Consider the following 13848-nt stretch of genomic DNA (forward strand, 5'->3'; position numbering starts at 1 on the left):
TCTAAAATACAGACATGTGCTTTCCAGCTTAAGAACAGACAAGCATTCCGAGCCCTGAGGATTACCTGGGAAGGAATCCCACTGGAGCATTGCAGCGCACCCAAATATCTGGGACTCACTCTGGACCGTGCTCTGACCTACAAGAAGCACTGCCAGAATATCAAGCGAAACGTGGGTGTTAGAAACAATATCATACAAAAGCTGACTGGCACAACCTGGGGATCACAACCAGACACAGTGAAGACATCTGCCCTTGCGCTATGCTACTCTGCTGCTGAGTACGCATGCCCAGTGTGGAACACATCTCACCACACTAAAACAGTGGACATGGCTGTTAATGAGACATGCCGCATTATCACGGGGTGTCTGCGCCCTACACCACTGGATAAATTGCACTGTCTAGCCGGTATTGCACCACCTGACATCTGCCAGGAAGTAGCAGCCAATAATGAAAGGACTAAGGCAGTGACATCTCCAGCTCATCCCTTTTTTGGGTATCAGCCAGCACGTCAATGACTTAAATCAAGAAATAGTTTTCTAAGATCTACAGAGACACTCGCTGGAACATCCCAGCAAGTGAGAGTCCAAAAGTGGCAGGCTCAAACCCAGAACCCCAATCAATGGCTGATACCAAATGAGAGACTCCCTCCTGGGCACACAGAAGACTGGGTGACTTGGAAGGCACTGAACAGACTGCGCTCTGGCACCACGAGATGCAGAGCCAACCTCAAGAAATGGGGCTACAAAGTGGAATCCACGACATGCGAGTGTGGAGAAGAGCAAACCACTGACCACCTGCTGCAATGCAACCTGAGCCCTGCCCCATGCACAATGGAGGACCTTCTTAGAGTAACACCAGAGGCACTCCAAGTGGCCAGATACTGGTCAAAGGACATTTAATCAATTACCAAGCTGGCAAACTTTGTGTTTTGTCTGTCTGTTTGTTTTGTTAAAAATGTAATACAACTGTCTGGTTGCTCCTGACGCGATAAGTAAATAAATCTCCCAGTCAGCTGGGAAATCTTCAGGCTTCTGATCAAACTTTGAAGGAAGACTACAGACCTGGTTGCAGGAGTTTTCAAAGCTAGTGAATAAACCTATTTCCCATAACACACAAAAAAGGCAAGGAGCCAGGAGCCAAGACCAGTCAGCTCCAGAGAGCAAGAAAGATCACTCCAGATTAATTCCTTGAACAGAAATATATTTGGAAAGTGAGCAATCCCCATGCCCCTGTTTCTCCTTGGATGTTATGGCTTCTAGGACAACAGATCTTTAAGCTGCTGTTGAGCTGGCACTTGAGTCCCAAAGCTGGCTGTCCTGGTGGCCTGCTTTGTGCCGTTTGCTGGAGTGTTTTCTGTGAGAGGGTTCAGACGACATGTCTTCGGACCAGGGGCTGAGGACAGGTGGCTCCCCGCTGCTTCTGCTCACAAACACAGCTGGGGTCTGAGGAGAGGCTTGTAGCTCTTCCACCTGCTTCCCTGGTGGCATCTGGCAGTTCTTGCTTTCTGTGCTGGGCCCAGCGTTCGGGTGCATCTGCCCTTCCCCTCGGAAGTGGACTGCAGGCAAAGGGAGATGCCGAGAACTTCCCTTGGGAGCTGCATTAGATGCACTGCTCCCCAGACGTGTCTGAGCCACAGGGATTTCTTCCATGGACTCAGCAGACTCCGAATGGTAATCAGCAGGGGGACCCGCAGCCTGGACAGGAGCGTTGCTGCCTGGAGGTGTGACAGCTTTAGGAAGGATGGGCGGCACCGAGAGGCAGAGGCTGGAGGAGGAGGAGGCTGAAGAGGTGGCAGCAGAGAAGGACAACTCTGGAAATACATTTTAAAAGCAGGAACAGCATGTTATTTATAGCCTAGAAACCTTTAAAAAGGATCTTAAAACCTGGCTCTTCCACTGCGCCTTTGGAGAGTAGGTATACAATCCCACACTACTGCTTAGCCTCAATGTTCTGTCATTGGAGTATATGTCGTCCCCCCTCTGTGGGAAAGCTTGATTCCTCAACCCCCGCTATAATGAGCTCTTCTCCGCAAATAATCTGTCTCTCTATGCTACTCTGCTGCTGAGTACGCATGCCCAGTGTGGAACACATCTCACCACACTAAAACAGTAGATGTGGCTCTTAATGAGACATGCCGCATTATCACAGGGTGTCTGCGCCCCACACCACTGGAGAAATTACAGTGCTTAGCCGGTATTGCACCACCTGACATCCGCCGGGAAGTAGCAGCCAATAGTGAAAGGACCAAGGCAGAGACATCTCCAGCTCATCCCGTTTGGGTATCAGCCAGCACGTCAACGACTTAAATCAATACATAGTTTTCTTAGATCTACAGAGACACTCGCTGGAACACCTCAGCAAGCGAGAGTCCAAAAGTGGCTGGCCCAAACCCACCACCTCAATCCGTGGGTGATACCAGATGAGAGACTCCCCCCTGGGCACACAGAAGACTGGGCGACTTGGAAGGCGCTGAACAGACTGTGCTCTGGCACCACGAGATGCAGAGCCAATCTTAAGAAATGGGGCTACAGGGTAAAATCCACGGCATGTGAGTGCGGAGAAGAGCACACCACTGACCACCTGCTGCAATGCAACCTGAGCCCTGCCACATGCACAATGGAGGACCTTCTTGCGGCAACACCAGAGGCACTCCAAGTGGCCAGATACTGGTCAAAGGATATTTAACCAACTACCAAGTTTGCAAAATATGTGTTTTTTTTTTAAATCTGTGTATTTTTTTTGTTCTGTTAGAAATGTAATACAATGGTATGGTTGCTGATGACACGATAAATAAATCTCGCCCGAGTTTTAAATTACTGTATATACTCGAGTATAAGCCTAGTTTTTCAGTCTCCCCCGGCTTATACTCGAGACAATGTTATTTATTATTTTACTTTGTTGTTGTTGTTATTATTACATTTATTATTTTACTTTATTATTATTATTATTATTATTATTATTATTATTATTATTTTATTTTACTCTATTATTATTTGAGGACATGTAAGCATATTTACATTGAAGAAGGTTAGAATAATGGTTTAATCGGAGTTGGACAGTCTTATCTTGAATTACAGTTTAATGTAAATATTCAAAAATACTTAACCTACTGATGCCTAAATTAATATAATTTTATGGGTATCTATTTTTATTTTGAAATTTACCAGTAGCTGCTGCATTTCCCACCCTCAGCTTATATTCAAGTCAATCCATTTTCCCAGTATTTTGTGGTAAAATTAGGTGCCTCGCTTATATTCGGGTCAGCTTATACTCAAATATATACGGTAGTTTTAATTAGTCTCTCTTTTAATCATGACATGCAGCCTGCCCATTGTCATTGTGATTGCGTCTATTGTAACTTTATATTGTTATGTATTTACATGTTTTATTGTATTATTATGTTGCTGTTTACGTTTTCGTTTGTGTTTTGGTTTTATTTTTATTGTAATTTGTTGTTCGGGCTTGGCCCCATGTAAGCCGCTTTGAGTCCCCACTGGGGAGATGGTGGTGGGGTATAAATAAAGATTACTATTACTATTATTATTATTATTATTATTATTATTATTATGTAATTTGTATGTTGCCCTTCTCCCAGTGTGGGTCCTAAAGGTGGCTTCCAGAAAGGATCAGTTATAAAAACCCCGAACATGAGACAGGGCCTTCTCTGTGGGGACACAAGACAGGGCCTTCTCTGTGGTGGCTCCCGACTCTGGAACACCCTCCCCAAAGATCTTAGACAGGCCCCTACGTTGGCAGTGTTTAGAAAGAACTTGAAGACCTAGCTGTTCTGATATGCCTTCCCAGAATAGGAAATCTCCAATATCAAGTCCCAGAAGCACTTTATTAGAATTAAGATTGCCGTACACCGCACACTGCACTTACCCTATAATCCTTACATATCACCTGTCACATCAGCACTTTTAATCCTGTACCCATTACTCTGGCCCGGCCCAGTTTTATTGTGTCCTGGTGTATTGTTTATTGCTCGTTATTTAATTTTGCTTTAATTGTTTTAATTTTTTAATTGCTTTAGGTTGTGTATTGTTATGTTGTGTTTGAGGCCTTGGCCTTTGTAAGCCGCATCGAGTTCTACGGGAGATGCTAGCGGGGTACAAATAAAGTTAATAAATAATAATAATAATAATAATAATAATTTAAAACAATTAAAATAATCAAAAATTCTGATTTTAAATGATAAAATCATTTAAAAGACACACAGAAGCTTTTAATTCATTAATTAATGACATGTATATTTTTCTGCCCTCCTTCCCCCTCTCTCTTTCTCCTTCCTTCCTTCCCTTGTCTTTATTTCTTTCTCTCTTCCTTCCCTTCGAATGTGATTATACGATTTGTATCCTCTGTAATGCTGAGGAGGCATTTTGCTCTCCTAAGAGGAAATGTTTCAAGAAGATAAAGGAAGACACTCCACAGAAGACATTCCTCCTTCTCATCTTACCTGACTGTAAAGCTGGAAGAGGAGCAGACCATGGAACTGCGCTCATCTTCAATCTCTCTTTCCGCAATGAAGAAGGTGTCTTATGCAACTTTTTTCTCTTTTTCCTTTTCTTCTTTTTCTGCAGCTACACATCAAGACAAAGTAGTTTCAATTTAGAGGCAGTGCCAATATGGCTATGTACTTCACCTTGAACTTCATGGAGGAAAAGTAAAGCATAAAGGAATAAAAATACAACTACAGCCATATAAAACCAAGAGGATGCCATGCTATTAGCTATGAGCTGAAATGTTAACAGTCATGTGTGCTCTAATTTCATTTATTTATCATGTCAGGGGCAGACCAAACAGTTGCATTTCATTTTTTTAACAAACAGACAAAACACAAAGTTTGCAGACTTGATAGTCTATTAAATTTCCTTTGACCAGTATCTGGCCACTTGGAGTGCCTCTGCTGTTGCTGCAAGAAGGTCCTCCATTGTGCATGTGGCAGGACTCAGGTTGCATTGCAGCAGATGGTCAGTGGTTTGCTCTTCTCCACACTCGCATGTCAAGGATTCCACTTTGTAGCCCCATTTCTTAACGTTGGCTCTGCATCTCGTGGTGCCAGAGCGCAGTCTGTTCAGCGCCTTCCAAGTCGCCCAGTTTTTTGTGTGCCCAGGAGGGAGTCTCTCATTTGGTATCAGACATTGATTGAGGTTCTGGGTTTGAGCCTGCCACTTTTGGACTCTCGCTTGCTGAGGTGTTCCAGCGAGTGACTCTGTAGATCTTAGAAAACTATTTCTTGATTTAAATCGTTGATGTGCTTGCTGATATCCAAACAGGGGATGAGCTGGAGATGTCATTGCCTTGCTCCTTTCACTACTGGCTGCTACTTCCCAGCGGATGTCAGGTGGTGCAATACTGGCTAAACAGTGTAATTTCTCCAGTGGTGTAGGGCGCAGACACCCTGTGATAATGAGGCATGTCTCATTAAAGCCACATCTACTGTTTTAGTGTGGTGAGATGTGTTCCACACTGGGCATGCATACTCAGCAGCAGAGAAGCATAGCGCAAGGGCAGATGTCTTCACTGTGTCTGGTTGTGATCCTCAGATTGTGCCAGTCTGCTTTCATATGATATTATTTCTAGCGCCCACTTTTTGCTTGATATTCGGGCAGTGCTTCTTGTAGGTGAAAGCACAGTCCAGAGTGACTCCCAGGTATTTGGGTGCGCTGCAATGCTCCAGTGGGATTCCTTCCCAGGTAATCCTCAGAGCTCGGGATGCTTGTCTATTCTTGAGGTGAAAAGCACATGTCTGTGTTTTAGATGGATTAGGGATCAGCTGGTTTTCCCTGTAGTAGGCGGTAAGAGCACCTAGAGCTTTGGAGAGCTTCTGTTCAACCATCTCAAAGCTCCCTGCTTGAGCGGTAATGGCATGATCATCAGCATAGATGAAGCTCTCTGTCCCTTCTGGCAGTGGCTGGTCATTTGTGTAAATGTTGAACATGGATGGAGCAAGCACGCTCCCCTGAAGCAGGCTGTTCTTCTGTTTCCGCCATCTGCTTCTCTGGCCCTGGAATTCAACAAAAAAGCTCCTGTTTTGTAGCAGGTTTCCTATGAGGCGGGTGAGGTGGTAATCCTTTGTGATATTATACATTTTTCTCAGGAGGAGGCGGTGGTTCACAGTATCATAAGCTGCTGACAGGTCTATGAAGATGGCTGATATCCTGTTTGGGTATCAGCCAGCACGTCAACGACTTAAATCAAGACATAGTTTTCTTAGATCTACAGAGACACTCGCTGGAACACCCCAGCAAGCGAGAGTCCAAAAGTGGCAGGCCCAAACCCAGCACCTCAATTCATGGGTGATACCAGATGAGAGACTCCCCCCTGGGCACTCAGAAGACTGGGTGACTTGGAAGGCGCTGAACAGACTGCGCTCTGGCACCACGAGACGCAGAGCCAATCTTAAGAAATGGGGATACAGGGTGGAATCCTCGGCATGCGAGTGTGGAAAAGAGCAAACCACTGACCACCTGCTGTAATGCAGCCTGGGCCCTGCCACATGCACAATGGAGGACCTTCTTGTGGCAACACCAGAGGCACTCCAAGTGGCCAGATACTGGTCAAAGGACATTTAACCAAATACCAAATTTGCAAAATCTGTGTGTGTTTTTTTTCCTTTTTTTATTTTTTCCCTTTTTTTTCTTTTTAATCTCTGTGTTTGTTTTGCTCTGTTAGAATTGTAATACAATGGTTGCTGATGACACGATAAATAAATAATCCTGTGATCTGCTGCCTTTCAAAGCCATCTTCTACGTGCTGAGTCAGGTTCAGCACTTGTGATGTGCAGCTTTTGCCTTTCCTGAAGCCAGCTTGCTGTGGAATCAGACATGGGTCTATTTTTCCATAATTCTGTGCAAAATAAGTCTCTCCAGAACTTTGTAGAGGTGGCACAACAGGGAGATTGGTCTATAGCTTTTTGGATCATTACGGTCTTTGCCTGGTTTCAAGATGGCTATGACTCTTGCTTTCCTCCAGATTTTGGGGATCTGACAGGATGCAGTGTAGTTGTTCATCAGCTCCAGCAGCCAGCCCCTTGCTTTTGGACCAAAGACATAATTTCATAATGAACCATTTAAAATGCCCTCTAACTGAGGCAGAGTGGGCATGATTACCCAACAGGGAAGAGATGAAGAGCAAATACAAAGTTCAGATGATTATGAATTCAGTATGTGAAAAGTGTAACAGTTCAGGAGCTGGAGACATAGGAGCACAGTAAGGTATATAGTAAGGAACTACTTCCACCCACCTGTGGCTGGTCTCTAGTCTGTGCTTCGAACTGTTCAGAGAATAGGATGGTTTTGGACTCTGTTCCATCACTGTGGATGCAGAATGTGGATAAGCTAAAAGCAGAAAATAAGATGTCAGTGGCTCACGTACCAATCAGCCATGGACTTGTACATACTACCATAAGAACACACCTTATTATACCAAATTTAATTACATGCCCAAGTCAGACAGGGTCTCACCTGCAAAACACATACCTTATAAAGGGAGTGGATATTTGAGCCTTTTTCTGTGAGGAGTTGAGAGCCACTTGATTGACTTACAAAATGGGATGAATCTATTTAGCCACGAGGACTATGTATTGTCAAAGCCTTTCATGGCTGGAATCACTGAATTGCTGTGAGTTTTCTGGGCTGTATGCTCCTGTTCCATAAGCATTCTATCCTGATGTTTTGCCTGCATCTATGGCAGGCATCCTCAGAGGTTGTGAGGTCTCACAACCTCTGAGGATGCCTGCCATAGATGTAGGTGAGAATAATCCTTGAGGACTATGTTTTAAAGACTAAGCATTTGCATCTAAAGAAGGCAACATCAGGTAAACATCCCCCAGGAGGAAAGGAGGAAGGAAAAAGAAAAGGAAGGAAGGACAAAAGGGAGGGAGGAAAAGAGGGGTGGATGGAAGGAAGAGTGGAGGGGAAGGGAGGGGAAGAGATAAGGGAGGGAGGAAAGAGGGAAGGAAGGAAGGATGGAAGGAGAAAGAGAGGAAAGGTGGTAGAAAAAAGCAAAGGAAGGAAGGAAGACAGGGCGAAAGGGAAGAAAGGGGGAGAAAGAGGGAGGGAAGGGAGGGGAGATGGAAGGTGGAAGGAAAGAGAAGGGAGGGAGGAAGAGAAGGATGGATGGATGAAAGGGAGGAAGGAAGAGAAGGATGGAAGCAAGGAAGGGTGGAAGGGCAGGGAGGGAGGAAAGAGAGGAGGGAGGGAAGGAAGGGAGGAAGAGAGGGAGAAGGAAGGAAGGAAGGAAGGAAGGAAGGAAGGAAGGAAGGAAGGAGAAAGAGAGGGAAGGAGATAGAAAAAAATGAACGAAGGAAGGACAAAAGGGTGGAAGGGAAGAAAGGATGGAGGGGGAAAGAGGGAGGGAAGGAAGGGAGGGGGAGGAAAGGTGGAAGGAAAGAGAGAAGGGAGGGAGGAAGAGAAGGATGGATGGATGGGAGGAAAAGAAGGATGGAAGCAAGGAAGGGTGGAAGGGAAGGGAGGGAGGAGAGGAGGGAGGGAAGGGAGGGAGGAAGCGAAGGAGGGAAGGAGGGAAGGAGGGAGGGAGGGAGGGAGGGAGGGAGGGAGGAAGGAAGGAAGGAAGGAAGGAAGGAAGGAAGGAAGGAAGGAAGGAAGGAAGGAAGGAGAAAGAGACAGGTAAGGAGGGATGAAAGAAAGAAGGAAGGACGAAAGAGTGGAAGGGAAGGAAAGAAGGGAGGGAAGGAGGAAGGGAAGAGAAGGAAGGAAAGATAGGATGGTGAGAGAGAGAAGGGTTTGAGAAAAGGGCCTGCATCTGGGCCGTGGGCCTGGGTTTGCCCATACCTGCCTTACTTCATCAGTTCTAGTTTGACTATAATGTCAGACTGTCATTCGAAATGCTTTTATTGACACTATTATACTGAACAGATCACATAGAAACTTATTTCACAGTTAAATGTGGTATCACAACAGTAGTTCTCAACCTGTGGGTCCCCAGGTGCTTTGGCCTACAACTCCCAGAAATCCCAGCTAGTTTACCAGCTGTTAGGATTTCTGGGAGTTGGAGGCCAAAACATTTGGGGACCCTCAGGTTGAGAACCACTGCATTGCAGTAACTTCTGGATTAAACTAAATGACAGGAAACCTCAGTTTAGCATTGGGCCTACTCACTCTTTTCCAGATGCCAATCCAGAAGAGTCTTCTATCTGAATCTCAGGATTGGTATAGCCAAAGCTTCTTGTATAAAACTGCATTTCCTGAAACAAAGAAGAGAAATTTTAAGTAAACAGACATGGCATGATCCTAAATTTTTCACAACGCAGAATTATTGCAAAACCTGCTTCTGCAAACTACCTCCACAACTCAGGACAACGAAGAAATGTTTGGATTGTTTAGCACAGATACTAAATGATGTCAGCACAACTCATTTCAAGGACAATGGAAAACCCTCATCCATTCCCCCAGATTGCAATTTTGAGTTGATAAAAGTGAAAGAGTTGGCTGGCAACAGTTTAAGATTATGAAATGCTTGAATGAGTTTAGAATTTTAGAAGTTCCAGTGCTAGAACTCCCTCAATTACTAAATAACCATCACTCTATTTCCTACCATTTGGGAAGCATCAGTAGTGGGATGCGACACTGGCAAAGGACCTCTCAATCAGAGACAATGGCCATGGCACCATGGCTAATGCTTATTAGTTACTGCGCAGACCAAAACAATGGCAAAGCATCAAACACATAAAGTTCTGAAAGGAGCCATTACCTGAATGGGCTTCACTTGGGGAGGACAGGATTCTAGCTGCTTGTCTGGGTCCTTCATCTCCTGTGAGGGACGTTGCTGCACAATGTATTCATAGGTGGTCATTCGATGGCACACTAAAGAGGGGAAAAGGGGCAAAAGGACAGATATTCTGCCAGTTCATTTGTCAGGTGAACAAAGCTGCTATGATTAAAGCATTCAACATCGAGGATATCTGTAAGTTGTTCCCACAGCCTTTATAACTCCAGCCTAAAACTAGTTTAAAACAATCACTGAACACTTGTCTCAGTCACATCTTAGATTTCACTTTATAGTTATATATAAGGAACAATTATCTATATAATATATAGATAAGATGTTATATAGATATAACATCTTAGATTTCACTTCATAGTTATATATAAGGTGCTACAAATCTGCTACAAAACAGGAGCTTTTTTGTTGAGTTCCAGGGCCAGAGAAGCAGATGGCGAAAACAGAAGAACAGCCTGCCTCAGGGGAGCGTGCTTGCTCAATCCATGTACAACATTTACACAAATGACCAGCCACTGCCAGAAGGGACAGAGAATTTCATCTATGCAGATGATCATGCCATCATTGCTCAAGCAGGGAGCTTTGAGATGGTTGAACAGAAGTTCTCTGAAGCTCTAGGTCAGGGGTCCTCAAACTAAGGCCCGGGGGCAGGATACGGCCCTCCAAGCTCATTTACCTGGCCCTCGCTCAGGATCAACCTAAGTCTGAAATGATTTGAAAGCACATAACAACAACAATCCTATCTCATCAGCCAAAAGCAGGCACACACTTCCTACTGAAATACTAATAAGCTTATTTTTGTTAAAATTGTTCTTCATTTTAATTATTGTATTGTTTTAAAGTGTTTTATTTGCACAACAAATAAGATATGTGGAGTGTACACAGGAATTCATTCATATTTTTTTCAAATTATAATCCGGCCTTCCAACAGTTTGAGGGACTCTGACCTGGCCCTCTGTCTAAAACGTTTAAGGACCCCTGCTCTAGGTGCTCTTACTGCCTATTACAGGGAAAACCAGCTGATCCCTAATCTATCGAAAACATAGACATGTGTTTTTCACCTCAAAAACAGACAAGCATCCCGAACTCTGAGGATTACCTGGGAAGGAATCCCACTGGAGCATTGCAGCACACCCAAATATCTGGGAGTCACTCTGGACCGTGCTCTGACCTACAAGAAGCACTGCTTGAATATCAAGCAAAAAGTGGGCGCTAGAAATGATATCATACGAAAGCTGACTGGCACAACCTGGGGATCACAACCAGACACAGTGAAGTAGCATAGAGTAGCATAGCCCTTGCGCTATGCTACTCTGCTGCTGAGTATGCATGCCCAGTGTGGAACACATCTCACCACGCTAAAACAGTGGATGTGGCTCTTAATGAGACATGCCGCATTATCACGGGGTGTCTGCGCCCTACACCACTGCAGAAATTACACTGTCTAGCCAGTACTGCACCACCTGACATCCGTCGGGAAGTAGCAGCCAATAGTGAAAGGACCAAGGCAGTGACGTCTCCAGCTCATCCCCTGTTTGGATATCAGCCAGCATGCCAATGACTTAAATCAACAAATAGTTTTCTAAGATCTACAGAGACACTCACTGGAACACCTCAGCAAGTGAGTGTCCAAAAGTGGTAGGCTCAAACCAAGAACCTCAACCAATGGCTGATACCAAATGAGAGACTCCCTCCTGGGCACACAGAAAACTGGGCGACTTGGAAGGCGCTGAACAGATTGCGCTCTGGCACCACGAGATGCAGAGCCAACTTTCAGAAATGGGGCTACAAAGTGGAATCCATGACATGCGAGTGTGGAGAAGAGCAAACCGCTGACCACCTGATGCAATGCTTCCTGAGCCCTGCCACATGCACCATGGAGGACCTTCTTGCGGCAACACCAGAGGCACTCCAAGTGGCCAGCTACTGGTCAAAGGACATTTAATCAACTACCAAGCTTGCAAACTTTGTGGTTTGTTTGTTTGTTAAAAAATGCAATGCAACTGTTTGGTCTGCCACTGAAAACAATAAATACATAAATTCAAAGGCAAGATAATGTGATATTTAATATTGTCACAATGCAGGAGTGGGCAGGTCTATGCTACTTGCGAATATCTCATTGTTTGAAAGTCAGCACAAATCTGCATCCTATCACAGTATAAAAACAATCTTTAAGTAAGCAGTCTTTGATAAAGTGGAATCTTTCTTTCTGCAATTTGAATCAACTGGTCCATTGTGTCCCAGGGCCCTTCCACACAGCCGTATAATACAAAATATCAAGGCAGATAATCCACAACATTTGCTTTGAACTGGGTTGTCTTGAGTCCACACCAACATATAACCCAGTTCAATGTGGGTTTCATACTGCTGTGTGGAAGAGGCCCTAGTCTGCCATTTATATGTGCATTGTGATCTGCCCTGAGTCCCCAGCGGGGTGAGAAGGGCGGAATATAAATACTGTAAATCTATGTATATAATAAAAGTCAGTGTTTGTATGCGGAGGGAGGGCGGTGTATGTGGCAGCTTTCTGATTGAATGCCACTTTCACAGGCCACTGTGACAAGCACGGGTGATGGACCTGAACCAAACTTGGCACACATAACTCCCATGACCCGCTTTACATCTTGGTTAAGTTTGGGGAAGGGCGGACAAAAGATGATGGGATTTATAGTACTTTCAAACCCTTCGGTTCCCACAGACCACTGTGGCCCCCAACAAAAGACTGATAAAGACCAACCTTGGCACACAGAGCCCCCATGACCCACTCTACATCCTACTGCACTTTGGAGGAGGGCTGACAATGGATGATGGGACTTGAAATACCCCCACTCAATTCCCGAGACCACTGCGACCCTCATCCAATGACTAATCAAGACCAAACTTGGCACACATAACCCCCATGACCTCTTTGCGATCTGGTAAGGGTTAGGGGAGGATGGGCAATGGATGATGGGACTTGCAGTACATCCACTCACTTCCCGAGACCACTGCAACCCTCATCCAATGACTAATCAAGACCAAACTTGGCACACAGAGCCCCCATGACCCACTCTACTTCCTGGTGCACTTTTGAGGACAGACCATGGATGATGCAGTACCTCCACTCACTTCCCAAGACTGCTGCAACCCTCATCTAATGACCAATCAAGACCAAACTTGGCACACAGAGCCCCCATGACCCACTCTCCATCCTGGTGCAGTTTGTAGGAGGATGGACCACAGATCATGGGACTCGCAGTACCTTCACTAACTTCCTGAGACCACTGGGAGCCATATGACCAACCTTGATACACAATTCCTTTCTCAAATAACCCAGGCAGCACCGGGTCCCCAAACTAGTAAAAATAAATAAATAAATAAATAAATAATAGAGAAAACAAGGAATTTGAAATGAGAGATAACATTTCCAGTTGCTTCTATAGCGTGCAATGGGTCAGGAATACAATTAATGAGCAATAATGTGATACGTACTGAGATAAATGTGGAAGATCAGCAAGTGGCCCAATAAAAACAGAGTCAGCAATCCCAGGAGAATCAGCACTCCAGCCAAAGCCAAAATTGCTGGTCCCTGGGTTTCAATGGGGGCAGCAGGGAGGAACACAAACCATACATCTGTTTGGTTCTGCAAGCCTAGAAAACAGAAAGATCAAACAACCGTAATGTAGGCCATGTGTCTCCAGCGGAACATCTGAAGTAAGGCAATGGGAGAGAGGATGTGGAAAGTGCTTTCTCTAAAAAATAAACGTAAGCAGGTTTACAGGTTATAGCGGGTAACATCCAAGATTTTTTGAGCATACACAACACAGTGCTCTATTGGTCCTAGAGAGGACCATAACAGTACATGATTGTCAGAACGCTTGTTAGTTGAGGTGTCCGCTTGCCTGCAAGTACCCAAGAAAATCATGGCCACAATTGCATATATCCCCTGACAGATTGCAGTCTGATACCTTCAAAGTGCTGGTCTGTGCGCAACCTCATAGGGTTAAGGAAAAACTCCACAAAGACGTAGAAAGCGACTAGCAGGATTAGGAGAAGGCCAAGGATGGCAGATATCACACTGTTCAGAAAGAGCCTGCCAAAAAAGCAGAAGAATCCTTAGTTCC

At 44.9% G+C, this 13848-nt stretch overlaps 1 protein-coding gene across 1 annotated transcript in view; it reads right to left on the reverse strand.

Moving 5' to 3' along the window:
* Nucleotides 1–1184: 1184 nt before the first annotated feature.
* Nucleotides 1185–13848, reverse strand: part of ZDHHC1 (zinc finger DHHC-type containing 1) — a 28357-nt gene continuing 15693 nt past the window's right edge. Inside the window, exons 6-12 of the mRNA XM_060788050.2 lie at nt 13693–13817; nt 13217–13375; nt 9716–9828; nt 9124–9209; nt 7248–7341; nt 4458–4581; nt 1185–1811 (exon numbers count right to left, since the gene is read on the reverse strand). Coding sequence (XP_060644033.2) covers nt 1273–1811; nt 4458–4581; nt 7248–7341; nt 9124–9209; nt 9716–9828; nt 13217–13375; nt 13693–13817 — 1240 coding nt within the window. The 3' untranslated portion in view covers nt 1185–1272. The remainder of the gene's footprint in view (nt 1812–4457; nt 4582–7247; nt 7342–9123; nt 9210–9715; nt 9829–13216; nt 13376–13692; nt 13818–13848) is intronic.

The sequence above is a fragment of the Anolis sagrei genome, chromosome 8 (genome assembly GCF_037176765.1).
Source record: "Anolis sagrei isolate rAnoSag1 chromosome 8, rAnoSag1.mat, whole genome shotgun sequence".
Classification (NCBI taxonomy): domain Eukaryota; kingdom Metazoa; phylum Chordata; class Lepidosauria; order Squamata; family Dactyloidae; genus Anolis; species Anolis sagrei.